Genomic DNA, 15,449 nt, shown 5'->3' on the forward strand with positions numbered 1-15,449 from the left:
AGAGAAAGAGAAAGAGAAAGAGAAAGAGAAAGAGAAAGAGAAAGAGAAAGAGAAAGAGAAAGAGAAAGAGAAAGAGAAAGAGAAAGAGAGAGGCAAGCAGAAAGAGAAAAATGCAGGGGGGGAGGGAGGGACAGGGAAAGTGGAGGAGGAAGGAGAGGGAGGGAGGGAGGGAGAAGGAGAGAGGGAGAGACACACAGAGACAAAGAGCACAAAATGTCTCAATTATATAGGAAGAGCTTCTGAGGGAGGGAAAGCCCAGCCCCTGGACTGGAAAGTTCAGTGTATAAGGCAGAGTATGCCAGCCATGCCCTGTGTTGGGAGAACCTAGAGGTCCGGCTGGCCTTGGTGTGTTCAATGTGCACTTCAGTCGCTTGTCCCAGGTCTGAATCCCCACAGCCACAAAACAAAAATCTTGTTCCCCCAAATCTCTCTTTAATTGTTAATGTTCTATGCACCATTTCACTTGTAGGACAGATTGATAACTCCACTGCAAATTGAGTAATGGGCTATGCAAGCTATCTAGCCTAATTCCAGGAGGAAGAAGGGAATGAGCCTACTGAGCGTTGTGAGAGCTCAGGCTGAAGTCAGGACCTAGTGAGCAGAGTCACTGCCCACAAAAGGGAGGAGCAGTCAGCGGCTGAGCTGTGGTAGCTGGAGTAGTAGGTCTTCCCGGGGGCTGGGTGGGGAGACGGATAGCCAATTAGAGAACAAACACAAGTGCTACTAAAATGCAAATCCCTGCGGATCTGGAAAAGGTCTGGCCCTGGACTGGGAGCCTGAGAACCTCTACACTGTGTCCTTTCAGCACACTCTAACCCTAAGGTAGGTGCACATGTCATTCAAGACTCACTGACCAATCAGAGCCTTCAGGAGAACCTTCCAATCAGAAGATAAGGCGGTTTCTTCCGGGTGCCTTGCTGCAGGTTCCGCTTAATAGCTGAGCAGGTTTGAGTGGTCCTGTGTGACGTGCTCCCTGTCTTGCGGCTGATGCTGTGAAGCGCGCTCAGGCAAGCTCCGAAGTTGTGATATGGTGAGCACCGGGTCACTGCGGACAATCGGGAGGAGCAGGCTTCCTGGGGCTTGGTGGGAACTGGCGGCCAGATTCTGCCACCTGTGAGGTCACTTGACCTAGCCACTCGCTGGATCCAGAGGTGGCCTCTGAATAACTTCAAGCATGTGTCTAGAAACGCCTTTGGCATGATGACAAACTCAGAGAGCCCTAGTTTCAGCAAGTTCTGTTTTTAACACTTAACATTAAGGTGTACAATCCACTTGGAGTTAATTTTGTGGAGGTTGTAAAAGGCATCTCATGTGTTGGGTAACAATCTAATACAAGCTGTGATGCAAAAGAGTAGAATTGTTGATGTAAAGGATTTAATAAAGCTTAAGAGATAGTAAGGCACACCAAGTAGAATTTAAGTGAGGGAGAACTGCCTGTAAAACACCCCACAGATAAGTAGTGTGCTAACCAAGCCTGTTAGAGATTAGAATGTTAGGATATGTTTGTTCACAAGGACTACTCTCCAGAAATATGGCTCCAAACCATAACAAAAGAAACAACCCTGATTTACAACCAGCCACTAGGCCCATCCCCATATTAAAGAGCAGGCCTAAGCCTGGCAGTGGTGTAACATGCCTTTAATCCCAGCACTTGGGAAGCAGAGGCAGGCGGATTTCTGAGTTCGAGGCCAGCCTGGTCTACAGAGTGAGTTCCAGGACAGCCAGGGCTACACAGAGAAACCCTGTCTCGAAAAAAAAAAAGAAAAAAAGAAAAGATCAGGCCTCTAAATTGCTTGGTAGAGCATTACAAGATCACAATCAACTTTATGGTCTGTTTGCCATAAAAGTTCAGTTTTCATCTTGACAAAAGCATAGTTCTGCCACATGGGCAAGATAATACCAGGCGACAACCATTTGAAAAGGAAAACAAAACAAAACAAAGAACACTGTTGTGTTGTGTTGTGTTGAGTGCTGGCCTGAACAAGCAAGGCTTTCCTAGAGGTCCCTACATATAGAGAGTGACAGTTCCTTCTGCAACCCTGTTGAGGTTTGTTCTGTTGCTATTCATTGTAAAGCTAAATTCTGTATTGGAAGGTCTATGCCTATAAGTGAATTCTCGCCATTACAAACTTTTGTTGTGCAAATCTTGTTCTTAATTTAAATGTATTGGTTAAATAGAATTGGCTACAGCCAGTTACTGGAGGGATTAGAGGAAGGTGGGTTTTGAGTTACCTGCTTGGGGGTGGAGAGGAAGAGGATGAAGGGAGGGCCCATGAAGAGAAAGGAGAAAAATCACCATGATAGCAGAGGTATCATGAGCACTTGGCAAGTATTTGGGGCACATGGCTGGGAGATAGCCAGGCCAGCAATTAGAAAAGCAGATTATGGGTTACTTCCCAATAATTGTCAAAGCCAAATAAAATAGCCATAATCTGAGTCTCATTGATTTATAAGCTAGTCAAGAAAAGCATGAATTGGTTCTACTACAAACCCAGGGATGTGCTTACAAAGCCAGTAACAGGGCCTAGTCCTTGGGATCTTTTCCTAAGGCCCTGAGGTATAGAGATAAAACAGAGCTTCCTCTCTAAAACCAGAAGCATACTTGGGAGAGCTGGTAATGGTCTGGGGCCAGGGCCTTTGGGAAGAGTTGCTTCAGATTCTGAGAACACAAGTTCCCACCATATGGGACTGTGGTTATCAGTTCCAAGGCCACTATAAAGTTAGTGAATAATGTTTTTGAGATACACCAAATTTGCCTTACGCAGTGCTGTTTCATTAGACTTCTCCTGAGTGTGTTCCACTGTATGATGTTTCTACTAACTTCATAATTTCTTCATATGTTTCTGCTAACTTCATTTCTTTCCATTTCCCTCATGTAAGTAGTATAAAAGATGGTATTCTTCTTAAGAAGCTTACTTAGCTTAAGAAATAGCTTGTGCGAGACCTCCTCACCCCAGCTTTTATACTTTCTACCTTCTCCTTTTCCTATGTTTTTCAATCATCTGGGACCTTCTACTTAGGACACTGTCACTAACCTGCTGTTTTGGTTTTTTTTTTATTATTTTTTTTAATTAGGTAATTTCCTCAATTACATTTCCAATGCTATCCAAAAAGTCTCCAATACNCNCCCCCCCCCCAGTCCCCCACCCACCCACCCCCACCCCTTGGCCCTGGCATTCCCCTGTACTGGGGCATATAAAGTTGGCAAGTCCAATGGGCCTCTCTTTCCAGTGATGGCCNACTAGGCCATCTTTTGATACANATGCAGCTAGAGTCAAGAGCTCNGGGGTACTGGTTAGTTCATAATGTTGTTCCACCTATAGGGTTGCAGNTCCCTTTAGCTCCTTGGGTACTTTCTCTAGCTCCTCCATTGGGGGCCCTGTGATCCATCCAATAGCTGACTGTGAGCATCCACATCTGTGTTTGCTAGGCCCTGACATTGTCTCACAAGAGACAGCTATATCTGGGTCCTTTCAGCAAAATCTTTTTTTTTTAATTTTTAATATTTTTTATTACATATTTTCCTCAATTACATTTCCAATGCTATCCCAAAAGTCCCCCATAGCGCCCACCATAACCTGCTGTTTTAGGGCACTGGTGTACTTAAGAAATAATCTTGGGAATATCTTTTCTGTGTAAATTTCCCATCTGTCTCCATGGGTAGACTTGCAGTCTCTGGTCCATATTTAAATTGCTCAGAACAACCTGGGACCTGAACCTAAAGGAGACTAAAGTGTGACAGCATATGTAGAATGCAAAATTCATCTTAGGCTTGCTTCTCTTTTCACATTAACCAATGTAGATGGTCTTTGCTACTTTGCGATTTCTTCTTTTTCCCACCCTTTATCCCTCCCTGTTTCCCCTCCTGCCCCCAGTTTCACCCCCTATCATTAGATAAGAGAGAAGCAAGAATAGAGGAGAAAGGTCCTTGAATCTAATTTCCTTCCTTGTACTGGACCTGCTGGCATGAGTTGAACAGTCTCTGAGGGGGGAAGCAAGGATTAAAGATAGGAAAGTCAGAAAGAAGATGCAAAGCCAAGAGTTAGATTTAGGAAAATTGCCGGCTAATACTGCAGCAACAGCAACCAGCAGCAGCCAGCAACAACCAGCAGCCTTGAGTTAATTTTTCATAGCCTTTTTATACCTCACAGTATCATGGGAAGCAAAGCAACAAGCTATCAGAAACAATTTCCTGAAATATACACAGAACATCTGTTCTTATCCAGAGGCACCTCCCTGTTCCTTCCACCAAGGTCAATAGAACTTTCAGCCCCTTGCCTTGAGCCTCAGGTGTACCTCCTCTTATCATTCCATGCCTCAGCAAGCTGGGAAATCTGCCAACAGACCTTAACCCACCTTGACTCTTCCTGGCAAGCAGACTTCTCTATGTCTTTGTCTGTCTGTCTCTCCCTATACTGTACTTTCTCCCTTATTTCCTCCCAACTTGTCCCTCGCACTCCTTTTCCCATCAAACCCCAGTCTACTCACAGAAACTATTCTATTTCCCCCTTAGAAGGAGATCCATGCTCCCCACCATAACCCTCCTATTTACCTAGCCTATCTGAGTTTGTGGAGTACAGCTTGATTATTATTTACCTAATAGGTTAATATCCACTTATAAGTGAAAGCATACCATATCTGTCATTCTGGGTATGGATTACCTCAATTAGGGTGATTTTTTTTTTTTAGTTGCATTCTTTTGCCTGAAGATTCATGATGTCAGTTTTTTTAAAAACAGCTGAGTGACAGATACTCCATTGTGTAAATGTACCACTTTTTTGTTGTTTACCCATTCTTCGGTTGAGGTACCTCTAGGTTGTTTCCAGTTTCTGGGTAGTATGAATAAATATGCTATCAATATAGTTGAGCAAATGTCCTTGTAGTAAGATGGAGCACCTTTTGGATAGATGCTCAAGAGCAATATAGTTCAATTTTGAAGTAGATGGATTCTCAGTGTTCTGAGGAACCACTGATTTCCATAGTGACAGTATTAGTATGCACCCATAAGCAGTGGAGGATTGTTCCCCTTTCTTCACATCCTTGCCAGCATGACCTGTCACTTGTATTATTGATTTAGCCATTCTGACAGGTACAAGATAGATTCTCAAAATAGTTTTGATTTGCATTCTTGGTGGTTAAGATAGTGATGATTTCTTTAACTATTTCTCAGCTTTTTGAGATTTGTCTGTTGAGAATTCCTGTTTAGACCCCACTTTTAATTGATTTTTTTGCTTTGGAAAGCCTAGTTTCTTGAGGTCTTTATATATTTTGTATATTAGGCTTCTATGAGGTGTGGATTTGGTAAAAAATCTTTTCCCATTCCTTAGGCTGCCTCTTTGTCCAAATGACTGGGTTTTTGCTACTTTTAACCTATTTTTCTATTACTGGCAAAGAGGAGAAACAGAGTGTACAGGATGAATGTTGGCCTGTAATTTCTTCAATTTTTTTATTATAGTCTTGTAATTCATGTTTAAAGACTTATATGTCTGTCTGTCTTTCAGTTTCCTTTTATTTGTGGTGCCATCTATGTTGTGTGATTTTATTCATTATAATTTATATTGTTTCTCTGGAACATGATAGGCCTTCACCTATTTTTGTCTTCTGAAAATTTACTATGTTATGAGTTTCTTGAGTTTTTGATAGTTTGGGAAACTGTGTTAGTTCCCTCTTCTTGATCCTGAAGGCTTGTCTCTCCTCATTTCTTGGCAAATCTGTGTTTTCCAATTGTTGCAATCATCAATTTTAGGGGTTTTGCAACTTAAGTGATTGATATGGTTAACACATTTGTGGGGTTTTCTTTAACTTTCTTATATACTATTGTCTCTGTGTCCTAATTAGTTTCAGTTGTCAACATTTTAGAGCCTACAGTCATCTGAGGGAGCCTCACTTGAGGTCATGCCCTCATCAAAATGGCTGGATACTGTGTCAGTGAGAGATTGTGTTTAGTGATGATTGATGTGGGAAGGCTTTTCTACTGAGGGTGGCAGTATCCCTAAGCAGCTGTGCCTAGGCTGGAAAAGAAAGCTGCCTGAGTATGTTACAGTGACCAAGCAAGAGGACAAGCTAGGAAACAATGTTTGTCCATGGTTTTTGCCTTATTTTCTTGAAGCTTGAGTTTCTATTCTAAGCTCCCAAAATGGTGGATTGTTATCTGACAGAACCAAACAAGTGAACCTGTACATTAGCTGAGATGCCTTTGGTTAGAGAATTCAATCACAGGAGCAGAGTAGTAAGTTAGAACAACAACAACAAAAACCAAAAAACAAGCAAACGAAAAATGCAAAAAGTAATTTTGTTGCTGAACAGAACCTGGAAATGTTCTCTTGTGGAGAAATACCAGGACTTGAGATGGCAATAGAAAGCTGTACTCAGAGCTTAATTAGCTGTTCTTGTAGCACCTGGAAGATCGGAGTATTTCGAGTAATGTAGTCAGAAGTCATAGGATTTCCGTGGAAAATAGACTCCATAAAAAAGTTTAGCTAGAGGTCATTTGTGTGGTATTTTTTACCCAAAATCTTTCCTATTCTGCTCATGCCTTGAGAAATTGAGTAAGGCAGAATTAAAAAATAATTGGCTGTATTGTTAGATGGAATATTGAATCTGTTAGATGATTATTGCTACTAACTCATTCAAGACTACAGTAGAAAAAAGCAATAAGTGGGACAGAAATAAATGCAAAGTCTGTGGCTTGTAGAGGAAAACATCAGGGGGAAGTTTCAGATGGCTGTCAAATGCTGAGACAGAAGCATGAATTTTCTTTCTTTTTTTTTAAGTCATCAAATAATTTATAATAGTTAAATGTCTTGAAATATACATGATATCTTCTGAAGCTAAAGGTAATGTGTACTCAACCAGTTTTTAAAATCTATTTGGAATATTAAACATGACAGAAGTAGAAGAAAATCTCTTATGTGTCCTCTATGAAAGGAAATTGTGACAAGTTACTGATTAGACACAAACCAGTCCATCTCCAAGAGAGAATATGCAGCATAACTGTGGAGAAACATGAATTTCCAAGAGATTATTTATCACCACTAAAGAGAAGGTCCTGGCCCCTTTCTTCTTCCTCGGAGCTACCTGCGAGGTGCCTGCCATCTGTTTTGTGACATCATGGCTGCCCTTCACCTTCAGGTGAAGTACAAGATCATCCAAAAGAGGACCAAGAAGTTCTTCAGGCACTAGTCAGATAAGTATGTCAAAATTAAGCAAAACTGGCAGAAACTCAGAGGTATTGGCAACGGTTCAAAGAAGATTCAAGGGGCAGGACCTTATGCCCAACACTGGTTACCAGAGCAACAAGAAAACCAAGCACATCCTGCCCAGTGGTTTCCAGAAGTTTCTGGTCCACAATGTCAAGGAGCTGGAAGTGCTGCTGATATATGACAAATCTTACTGAGCTGAGATCACTCACATTTGCTCTAAGAACTAGAAAGAACAGCACACCTGGCCATCAGAGTGACTAATCCCAACACCAGTTGAAGAATATGAATAGATGGCTTGTGTACACATTTTTGTGTTTAAATAAAACCACAAAAACTGAAAGAAAAGAGAGGAGAGAAGGAGAGACGGGGGAGGGGTGTCCTTAACTAAGGATTGAAAGCCTAAGAAGATGCCCTAAGGGAAACACTCCCTTCTGCTAAGTTTCCTGAATTGAAGGAGTAGGCAAAATGATTCCTAGACCCAGGAAGAACAACTTATAAAGCCTACTACAGCTGTGGTCCAAGTGTGGCAGGGTCCATCCCAGTTTAGAATCCAAAGTTGACAGGAACACCCAAGTTCTGGAAAAAAGAAAGATGCAGAGTTTAAGATCATGGATTCTTCCTTTGTGGTTTCAGTTCAGCACGGTTGTAGTCATCTGTCAGAGTCAGAGCCCCAGTGAGGGAGGATACTGTGAGAGTGCATTGCATGAACCTGTGAGAATGAAACCTGAGTTTCATTTTGAGACCACAAGAAGTTGAGATACATAAGCTATGAGACACCTGTCATGGAGAGCTGCATATAGGGAGTACAAGTAACTAAACCAAGAGATGTATGAGAAGTTACAGGGATAGGGCCATCTAAGCCTTTTGAAACTGAGGCCCCATGTGTCTGAGACAGAGCTGCAGGATCTGGTGTTTGCCCTGCTGAGTTTCTTGCTTTGGTTTAATCTTCCCTCCCTATGTTTACATTCCAATTTATTAGAATGGGAAGGGGCATTCTGTGCCATTGTGTGTTTGAATGATATAACTTGCTTTCTGATTTTACAAGATGTGTCAATCAAGAGATTGTCTTTAGTGTTAGAAGAGACTTTAGACATTTGAAGAGTGTATGGGCTGCTGCAGACAATTAGGATCATTGAAGTTAAACTAAATGCATTTTCATCATGGATGAGCCTAGAGTGACCAGGGTCAGAATGTTGTTGATTGAGTCAAACAGCTCCCAGAAAGGGTGATGTCTTTGAACACTTGTCTCTCCTTTGTGGCTTTCTTTGAGGGAGCTTGTAATGTTAGGATCCAAGAATCACTGAAGGAAGACCCCTCCCCAGACTCAAATAGTATGCAAAAGCAAAGAGCATTTTATTCTGCAGAATTCTAGCATGTAGGGGGTCTACCATTCACTAGGATGTAAACAGACATGTGAGTTTGCAAGCTCAATTTAAAGTCAATTAAGGGAATTCCAGGGAGGAGTAGGTGGCCTTTGTCCTGATTGGTTGGCTCAATTTCCAGGTGTATGGGTGTCTTTGGGATTGGTCAAGGTTCTGGGGAATTTGGGGGACTTTTCAGAACCAATGATGATTAACTATTCTTGGTTCAGGCTTGGCTCAGGCCTGGTGGCAGGGGCAGCTCCTGATTGGCTGCCTGTGAGGGGTGGTTTTCCTGGAATTGACTCGTTTTGGACTTTTTGTGTTTGGGGAAACAAAAACTTAGGCATAGTCATTCAAATTGTCAGTTTACAGCCTATCATGGAGTCAGCCTGGCTCTGGCCAACTCAGTCCTCTCAGTAGAAGCTTTTGTAGGAGGAATTCCTTTTGGGGATGAGATTTGAGTGTCTATAGACTCAACCTGTTTCGTGTGTGTGTGTGTGTGTGTGTGTGTGTGTGTGTGTGTGTGTGTGTGTGTGTGTGTTTCTACTGTGTTATGGTTGAACCTGATCAGTCAGCTTCCTTCTCATATTGTCTTGTCTTCACCATTATAGACTATCCCTAAATCACATAAAATGCACTTGAAGCAATTGTTATTTAGTGTTAAGCTACTTTGCGAGCCTTGTGTTTTTATATTATTAATTTTGTCGTTTTTGTTTTTGAAGACAGAGTTTCTCTGTGTAGCCCTGGCCATCCTGAAAGTAGGTGTGTAGAACATGCAGGCATCAAACTTAAAGATCCACCTGACTCTGGCTCCAGAGTGCTGGGATTAAATGTGGGCCAACATGTCTGGCTTTTTCTTTGTTTATTCATTTTTTTATTATTGGCTGATGGCCTGGAATGTAGGTTTTGATACATGTCAAGCATATGCTGTTGTGTTTTATCTTCATCCACACTGTGAATTTTGAAAGTTGGCAAAGAGAATATTCTGTTTTTCAGGATGACATGTAATACTGCATGAGCTTTCTGAGTCACTGAATTGCAGGTGCATAACATTCTTTCTACCTGTTGTGTTTGTTTTGATTTTTTTGAATGAATATGACTATTTTGCCTGTGTGCATGAATATGCACATCATGTATGCCTGGTCCCCATGGTAGTCAGAAGATGGCTTCATAATTCCTGAATTTGGAGCAATGGATAGTTGTTAAGCAACTGGCAATTGAGCCCAATTATTTGCAAGACCAGCAAGAGCTAGTCACTACTGAACCATCTCTCCTGTCCTAGTTAGGTTCAAAATTTACATTGCCAATATTTTCATCTGTCCATTTGTAACTATTTAAAGATGCATCCCATTTTAGTAAGATCTTGTTACTGTTACAGTTTAAACTGGGGCACTTTGGGATTCTGGAAGATGAATACAGAACTGGAGTAAATGTGTAATACTTTGTAGAAACTTCAGTAAAAACCTCTGAGTTCTTTCTGTCTTTCTTGTTTGTTTGATTTTTTACAGGGGAGAGAGGGTCTTAACATATCCTGTCTTGGATAGACCAGGCTGGCAACCAACTCAATGAGATATACCTGCCTTTGCTTCCTGCATGCTGAGATTAAAGGCATGAACCAGTACACACAGCTTGCCCATCTTTTTTTTTTTTTTTTTTTTTTTTTTGTAGTTAGTAATTGTTCATATAATTGCTCTGATGTGTGCTCAGTACTGTTTGCTTCTCTCTCTCTCTCTCTCTCTCTCTCTCTCTCTCTCTCTCAATTATCATTTCTCTTGCAAGGCTATATCCTATTTAAAGAGCAAAGAAATGACATAGGTGAACCTTATTATTATTCAGTTTCTTTCTAAGATGACTTGGTAATTACACTAGAACTTCTGGATCAATAAATAAGTGAGGAAAGCAACAGAATCATACAAATATAAAATATATTATCAGTGAAGCATATATTTACAGTGATGTTGGAATCATGGTTTCTGTTGTACACATGTATGGAATATTTTAGGATGCAGTGACCTATGATGATGTGCATGTAAACTTGACTCAAGAAGAATGGGCTTTGCTGGATCCTTCACAGAAGTGTCTCTACAAAGATGTGATGCTGGAGACCTATAAGAACCTCACAGCTATAGGTAAGATGATGAATTTTCTTTCACTTTTTAAAATAAGGGAACAATTGTTTCCTTGTTACTGATGCTTTTCTATAAGTTCAATTGAGAATGAAGAAGAATGAGGTGAATAAATCAGGTTCACTAAAGATAGTAACTTAAATTTTTCCTAATTTCCAATAATATATCATATATTTTCTGGTACTATTTTTTAGGCTACAATTGGGAATACCATAACATTGAAGAACATTGTCAAAGTTCTAGAAGACATGGAAGGTAATTTTCATATGCAAGTTGGCATGAATTTGCCTCTGAAGAAATATTAACATGTCCTGGAAGTTTTAAGAAAAGCAACAGTGTAAAAAAGTACTTCTTTAAGTGTATTAATGATTTTTTTTAAAGATTTATTTATTATATGTAAGTAAGTATGCTGTAACTGTCTTCAGACACTTTTTCTTCTCATTCTGGCCCTGCTCGCTTGCTGTAGCTGTCGTCAGACACCCTAGAAGAGGCATCAGATCTCATTACAGATGGTTGTGAGCCATCATGTGGTTGCTGGGATTTGAACTCATGACCTTCAGAAGAGCAGTCGGTGCTCTTAACCACTGAGCTATCTCTCACAAATCCATGTACCTCAATGTCAGGTGTCTGATTTGTGTTTGCAAATCTTGTCTCTATGAAAGAAGACAAGGAAAATTGTTTCTGATAATGCCTTAACAGATATTATCATTTGAATCATAGCCACATTACAGCTACTCTGTAGAACTGCCAATCTATATTTGGTTTCATACCACTCACTTATTTCAGTATATTGATAGATAGATAAATAGATAGATAGGTAGATAGATAGGCAGAAAATAGCTTATAAGTATATGTTTCTAATAATCAAATATTATGGAGCTGGCGAGATGGCTCAGTGGTTAAGAGCACTGACTGCTCTTCCAGAGGTCCTGAGTTCTAATTCCAGCAATCACATGGTGGCTCACAACCATCTGTACAGCTACAATGTACTCATATCCATAAAATAAATAAATAAATCTTTAAAAAAATAATAATCAAATATTACATAGTAAAGCAGATTACTCATATAGTAACATTGCTAAGTTTAAGTTTATAAGAGTCAAAAATGTTGTTTGGGAGAAACCTTAATCCCTATACCACATGTCTATGATGAACAAAAAGTCAAACTGTGTGAATGCAATGTGGAACTCTTTCATTATTCTTCTTTTAAAAAATATATCATGTGTCACAATGGATACAAGCCATGTGAACATAGGGATATTGAAAGAAGCAATGTACCTCTGTCTCCTTCCCAGAACAATTAAAATATATGTAGTAGTCCCCATTTGAGTAGACTTTTCTGTGTGATACAAGTTTATAATTAGTTGGTCTTCCAACTTCATTGAGAATATATCCATAAACTCACTGCAGAAAATCCCTATGAGTACTAGAAATGTGGAAATTCTTTTCTGTTTGTCCTGGTTTACTTTGCCAATGTATTATGCAAATGTGTACTTCACAATATAAGAAAAGTACACAATATAAGAAAAGAAAAGTATAAATGTACTCAGTGTGGTAAAGCTCTGAGCTCTTCCATTTTTCTTCAAATATGTGAAAAATCTCATAGAGAAAACAGATGCTACAAATGTGGGCCATGTAATTACACTCTTACCATTACAGGTAACCCCCAAGATGCAAAACAACCCATAATGAAGGGGAAACCATGAATGCAAACAAAGTGATAAAACCTTAAGATGTGATTCCTCTTTCACATATGCCAATTATCTTTGCAGGTATGAAAGAAGTCATACTGGAGAGAAACACTCTGAATACACTCAATGTGGTAAAGCCTTTGCATTTCACAGTTATCCTCAAAGGCATGAAAGAATTCATACTAGAGAGAAATCCTATGAAGGTATTCAATATGATGAAGCCTTGGTACATCACAGTAATCTCCAAACACATAAAAGAACACATCCTAAAGAGAAACCCTACAAATGCAATCGATGTGATAAAGCCTATTCACAACATAGTCATCTCCAAAGACATAAAAGAAAACACACTGGAGAGAAACCTTATGAATGTAAGCAATGTGGCAAAGCCTTTGCATACCATTCTGAACTTCGGAGTCATGAAAGAATTCATACTGGAGAGAAACCCTACAAATGTAATCAATGTGGTAAAGCCTTTGCACATCATTGTAATCTTCGAGTGCATAAAATAATACATACTGGAGAGAAGCCCTACAAATGCAATCAGTGTGATAAAGCCTATTCACAACACTGTAATCTCCAAATACATAAAAGTACACATACTGGAGAGAAGTCCTATAAATGTAATCAATGTGATAAAGCCTTTGTATATTATGGTTATCTTCAAAGACATAAAACAACACACACTGGAGAGAAACCTTACAAATGTAATCTATGTGGTAAAGCCTTTGCATCTCATCGTTATCTCCAAGTACATAGAAGAACACATACTGGAGAGAAACCCCATGAATGTAATCAATGTGGTAAAGCCTTTGTATATCATGATCATCTTCAAATACATAAAAGAACACATACTGGAGAGAAACCCTATGAATGTAATCACTGTGGTAAAACCTTTGCAGCCCATCGTTATCTCCAAGTACATAAAAGAACACATACTGGAGAGAAACCCTATGAATGCAATCAATGTGGTAAATCCTTTGCATCTCATAGTTATCTCCAAGTACATAAAAGAACACATACTGGAGAGAAACCCTATGAATGCAGTCAGTGTGATAAAGCTTTTGCATATCCTGGTTATCTCCAAGTACATAAAAGAACACATACTGGAGAGAAACCATATGAATGCAATCAATGTGGTAAAGCCTTTGCAGGTCAGAATGTTCTTAAAAGACATGAAAAAATTCATACTGGTGAGAAACCTTACATATGTAATGAATGTGGTAAAGCCTTTGTGAGTAACACTAGTCTCCAAATACATAAAGCAACACATACTGGAGAGAAGCCTTATGAATGTAAGCAATGTAGTAAATCCTTTGCCTCTAATGGCCAACTTCAAAGTCATGAAATAATTCACACTGGAGAGAAACCCTACAAATGTAATGGATGTGATAAAGCCTATTCACGACACAGTCATCTCCAAAGACATAAAAGAACACATACTATGACTGTAACCAATGTGTTAGAGCCTTTACAGGTCACAGTGATCTTCAAAGGTGTGGAAGTTTGAATATTCTTGGCCCATGGCAAGTGGCACTATTAGGAGTTGTGGCCTTCTTTGAGGAAGTGGATCACTATGGCAGTGGGCTTTGAGATCCTATGCGTGAGCCCCTCCCAGGGCAGAAGAGTCTTCTGGCTGCCTTCTAATTAAGATGTAAAACTCTCAGCTCCTCCAGCTCCTCCAATGTCTGCTGGACACTACTATTCTTTCCACCTTAATGATAATAGACTGAACCTCTGAATCTGTACAGAACCCTCAAATAAATGTTGTCCTTTATAAGTGTTGTCTTGGTCATAGTATCTTTTTCACAGCAATAAAACCCAGACTAAGACAAAGGGCATAAAAGATAGCACGCTGAAGAGAAACCCTGTGAATGTGTTGAATATGGTGAAGCCTTTGCACATTTCTATAGCTCTTATTGCAACAGAATTATTCAAACTTTCATTCAATGAAACCCTGTTAATGGAAGCAATGTACAGCCTTTGTCCTTCACAGTTATCGCTGAATGTAGAAAATAACATATACTGGAGAAAAGCCTTATCTGCAAAGATCCATAACAATACAAACACCTGGTCAAAGTAAATGCCAAGAATTACTGTAATCAAGCTGTTTGGGTTAAAAGGTTAGGTGTTGGAGGTTAAAGGTTATGGAGTTAGGATTGGGTGTTAGGGGTAAGGTTTAGGGTTAGAGGGTAATGGTTGGGGAGTAAGGGTATAGGGGTTAGGGTTTAGGAGGGTTAAGGTTAGGGATTAGCGTTAGGGTTAGGTTAGGGTTAGGTGTGTTAAGGTTGGGGAGGTAGGGTTAAGTTAGGTTAGAGTTAGGTATGTTAAGGTTGGGGAGGTAGGGTTAAGTTAGGTTAGAGTTAGGTATGTTAAGGTTGGGGAGGTAGGGTTAGAGGGTTAGTAGTTAGGGGTTTATTGTTAGGAAAAGAAATGCCAGCAGTGATTCCTTTTAGGGTTAGGGTGAGCTTTAGTGTTAGAGCTTAAAGAGAGAGACAGAGAGGCATTACTTCTAGGGAGGAAATAGGTTGGCTGGGGAAAGAGGGATGAAAATGATATAAACATAGTATTCATATATATTCTCAACAAATTCAAAATAATCAAGGTGAATAATAGTATCAAAGTAAATAAACTGGAGGGTAAGGAGGACTATTACCACACACATTAATGAAATTCAGGAAAATTGTTAGGTCTTACCTTAAAAACTCACATATTCCAAAGAATTGGAAAACTCTAAAATAAAATACATAGATTTCTAGATGTATATGACTTACCAAAAATAAATCATGAAGATATTTTTTAAAAAGAAGTTAAGCAGCTTTGTAGAAAAAAATAAAAGTGAAGCAGTAATCAAATATCTACCAATTAAAAAAATTATCAGACCTTCAATAATATACTAAGACAAATGCTTATCAAACTATTTTATTAAATAGCAAAGAAGGAAACATTACCAAACTGTATAAAGCTAGTATTAGTCTGATACTAAAACCAGATAATAAAATTTTAAAATTACTGATCGATCTCTAATATATATATATATATATATATATATATATATATATATATATA

At 39.4% G+C, this 15,449-nt stretch overlaps 1 protein-coding gene and 1 pseudogene across 1 annotated transcript; both read left to right on the plus strand.

Moving 5' to 3' along the window:
* Positions 1–936: 936 nt before the first annotated feature.
* Positions 937–14,143, plus strand: LOC110287690 (zinc finger protein 431-like). The gene is made up of 4 exons (XM_029473734.1): positions 937–1,030; positions 10,566–10,692; positions 10,884–10,944; positions 12,462–14,143. Exons 1-4 carry the CDS (start codon positions 1,028–1,030, stop codon positions 13,888–13,890), a joined length of 1,620 nt encoding a protein of 539 aa, XP_029329594.1. The 5' UTR covers positions 937–1,027; the 3' UTR covers positions 13,891–14,143.
* On the plus strand, positions 6,934–8,058 carry LOC115030267 (annotated as a pseudogene).
* Positions 14,144–15,449: the final 1,306 nt, after the last annotated feature.

This window comes from Mus caroli, unplaced genomic scaffold (genome assembly GCF_900094665.2).
Source record: "Mus caroli unplaced genomic scaffold, CAROLI_EIJ_v1.1 scaffold_15872_1, whole genome shotgun sequence".
NCBI lineage: Eukaryota > Metazoa > Chordata > Mammalia > Rodentia > Muridae > Mus > Mus caroli.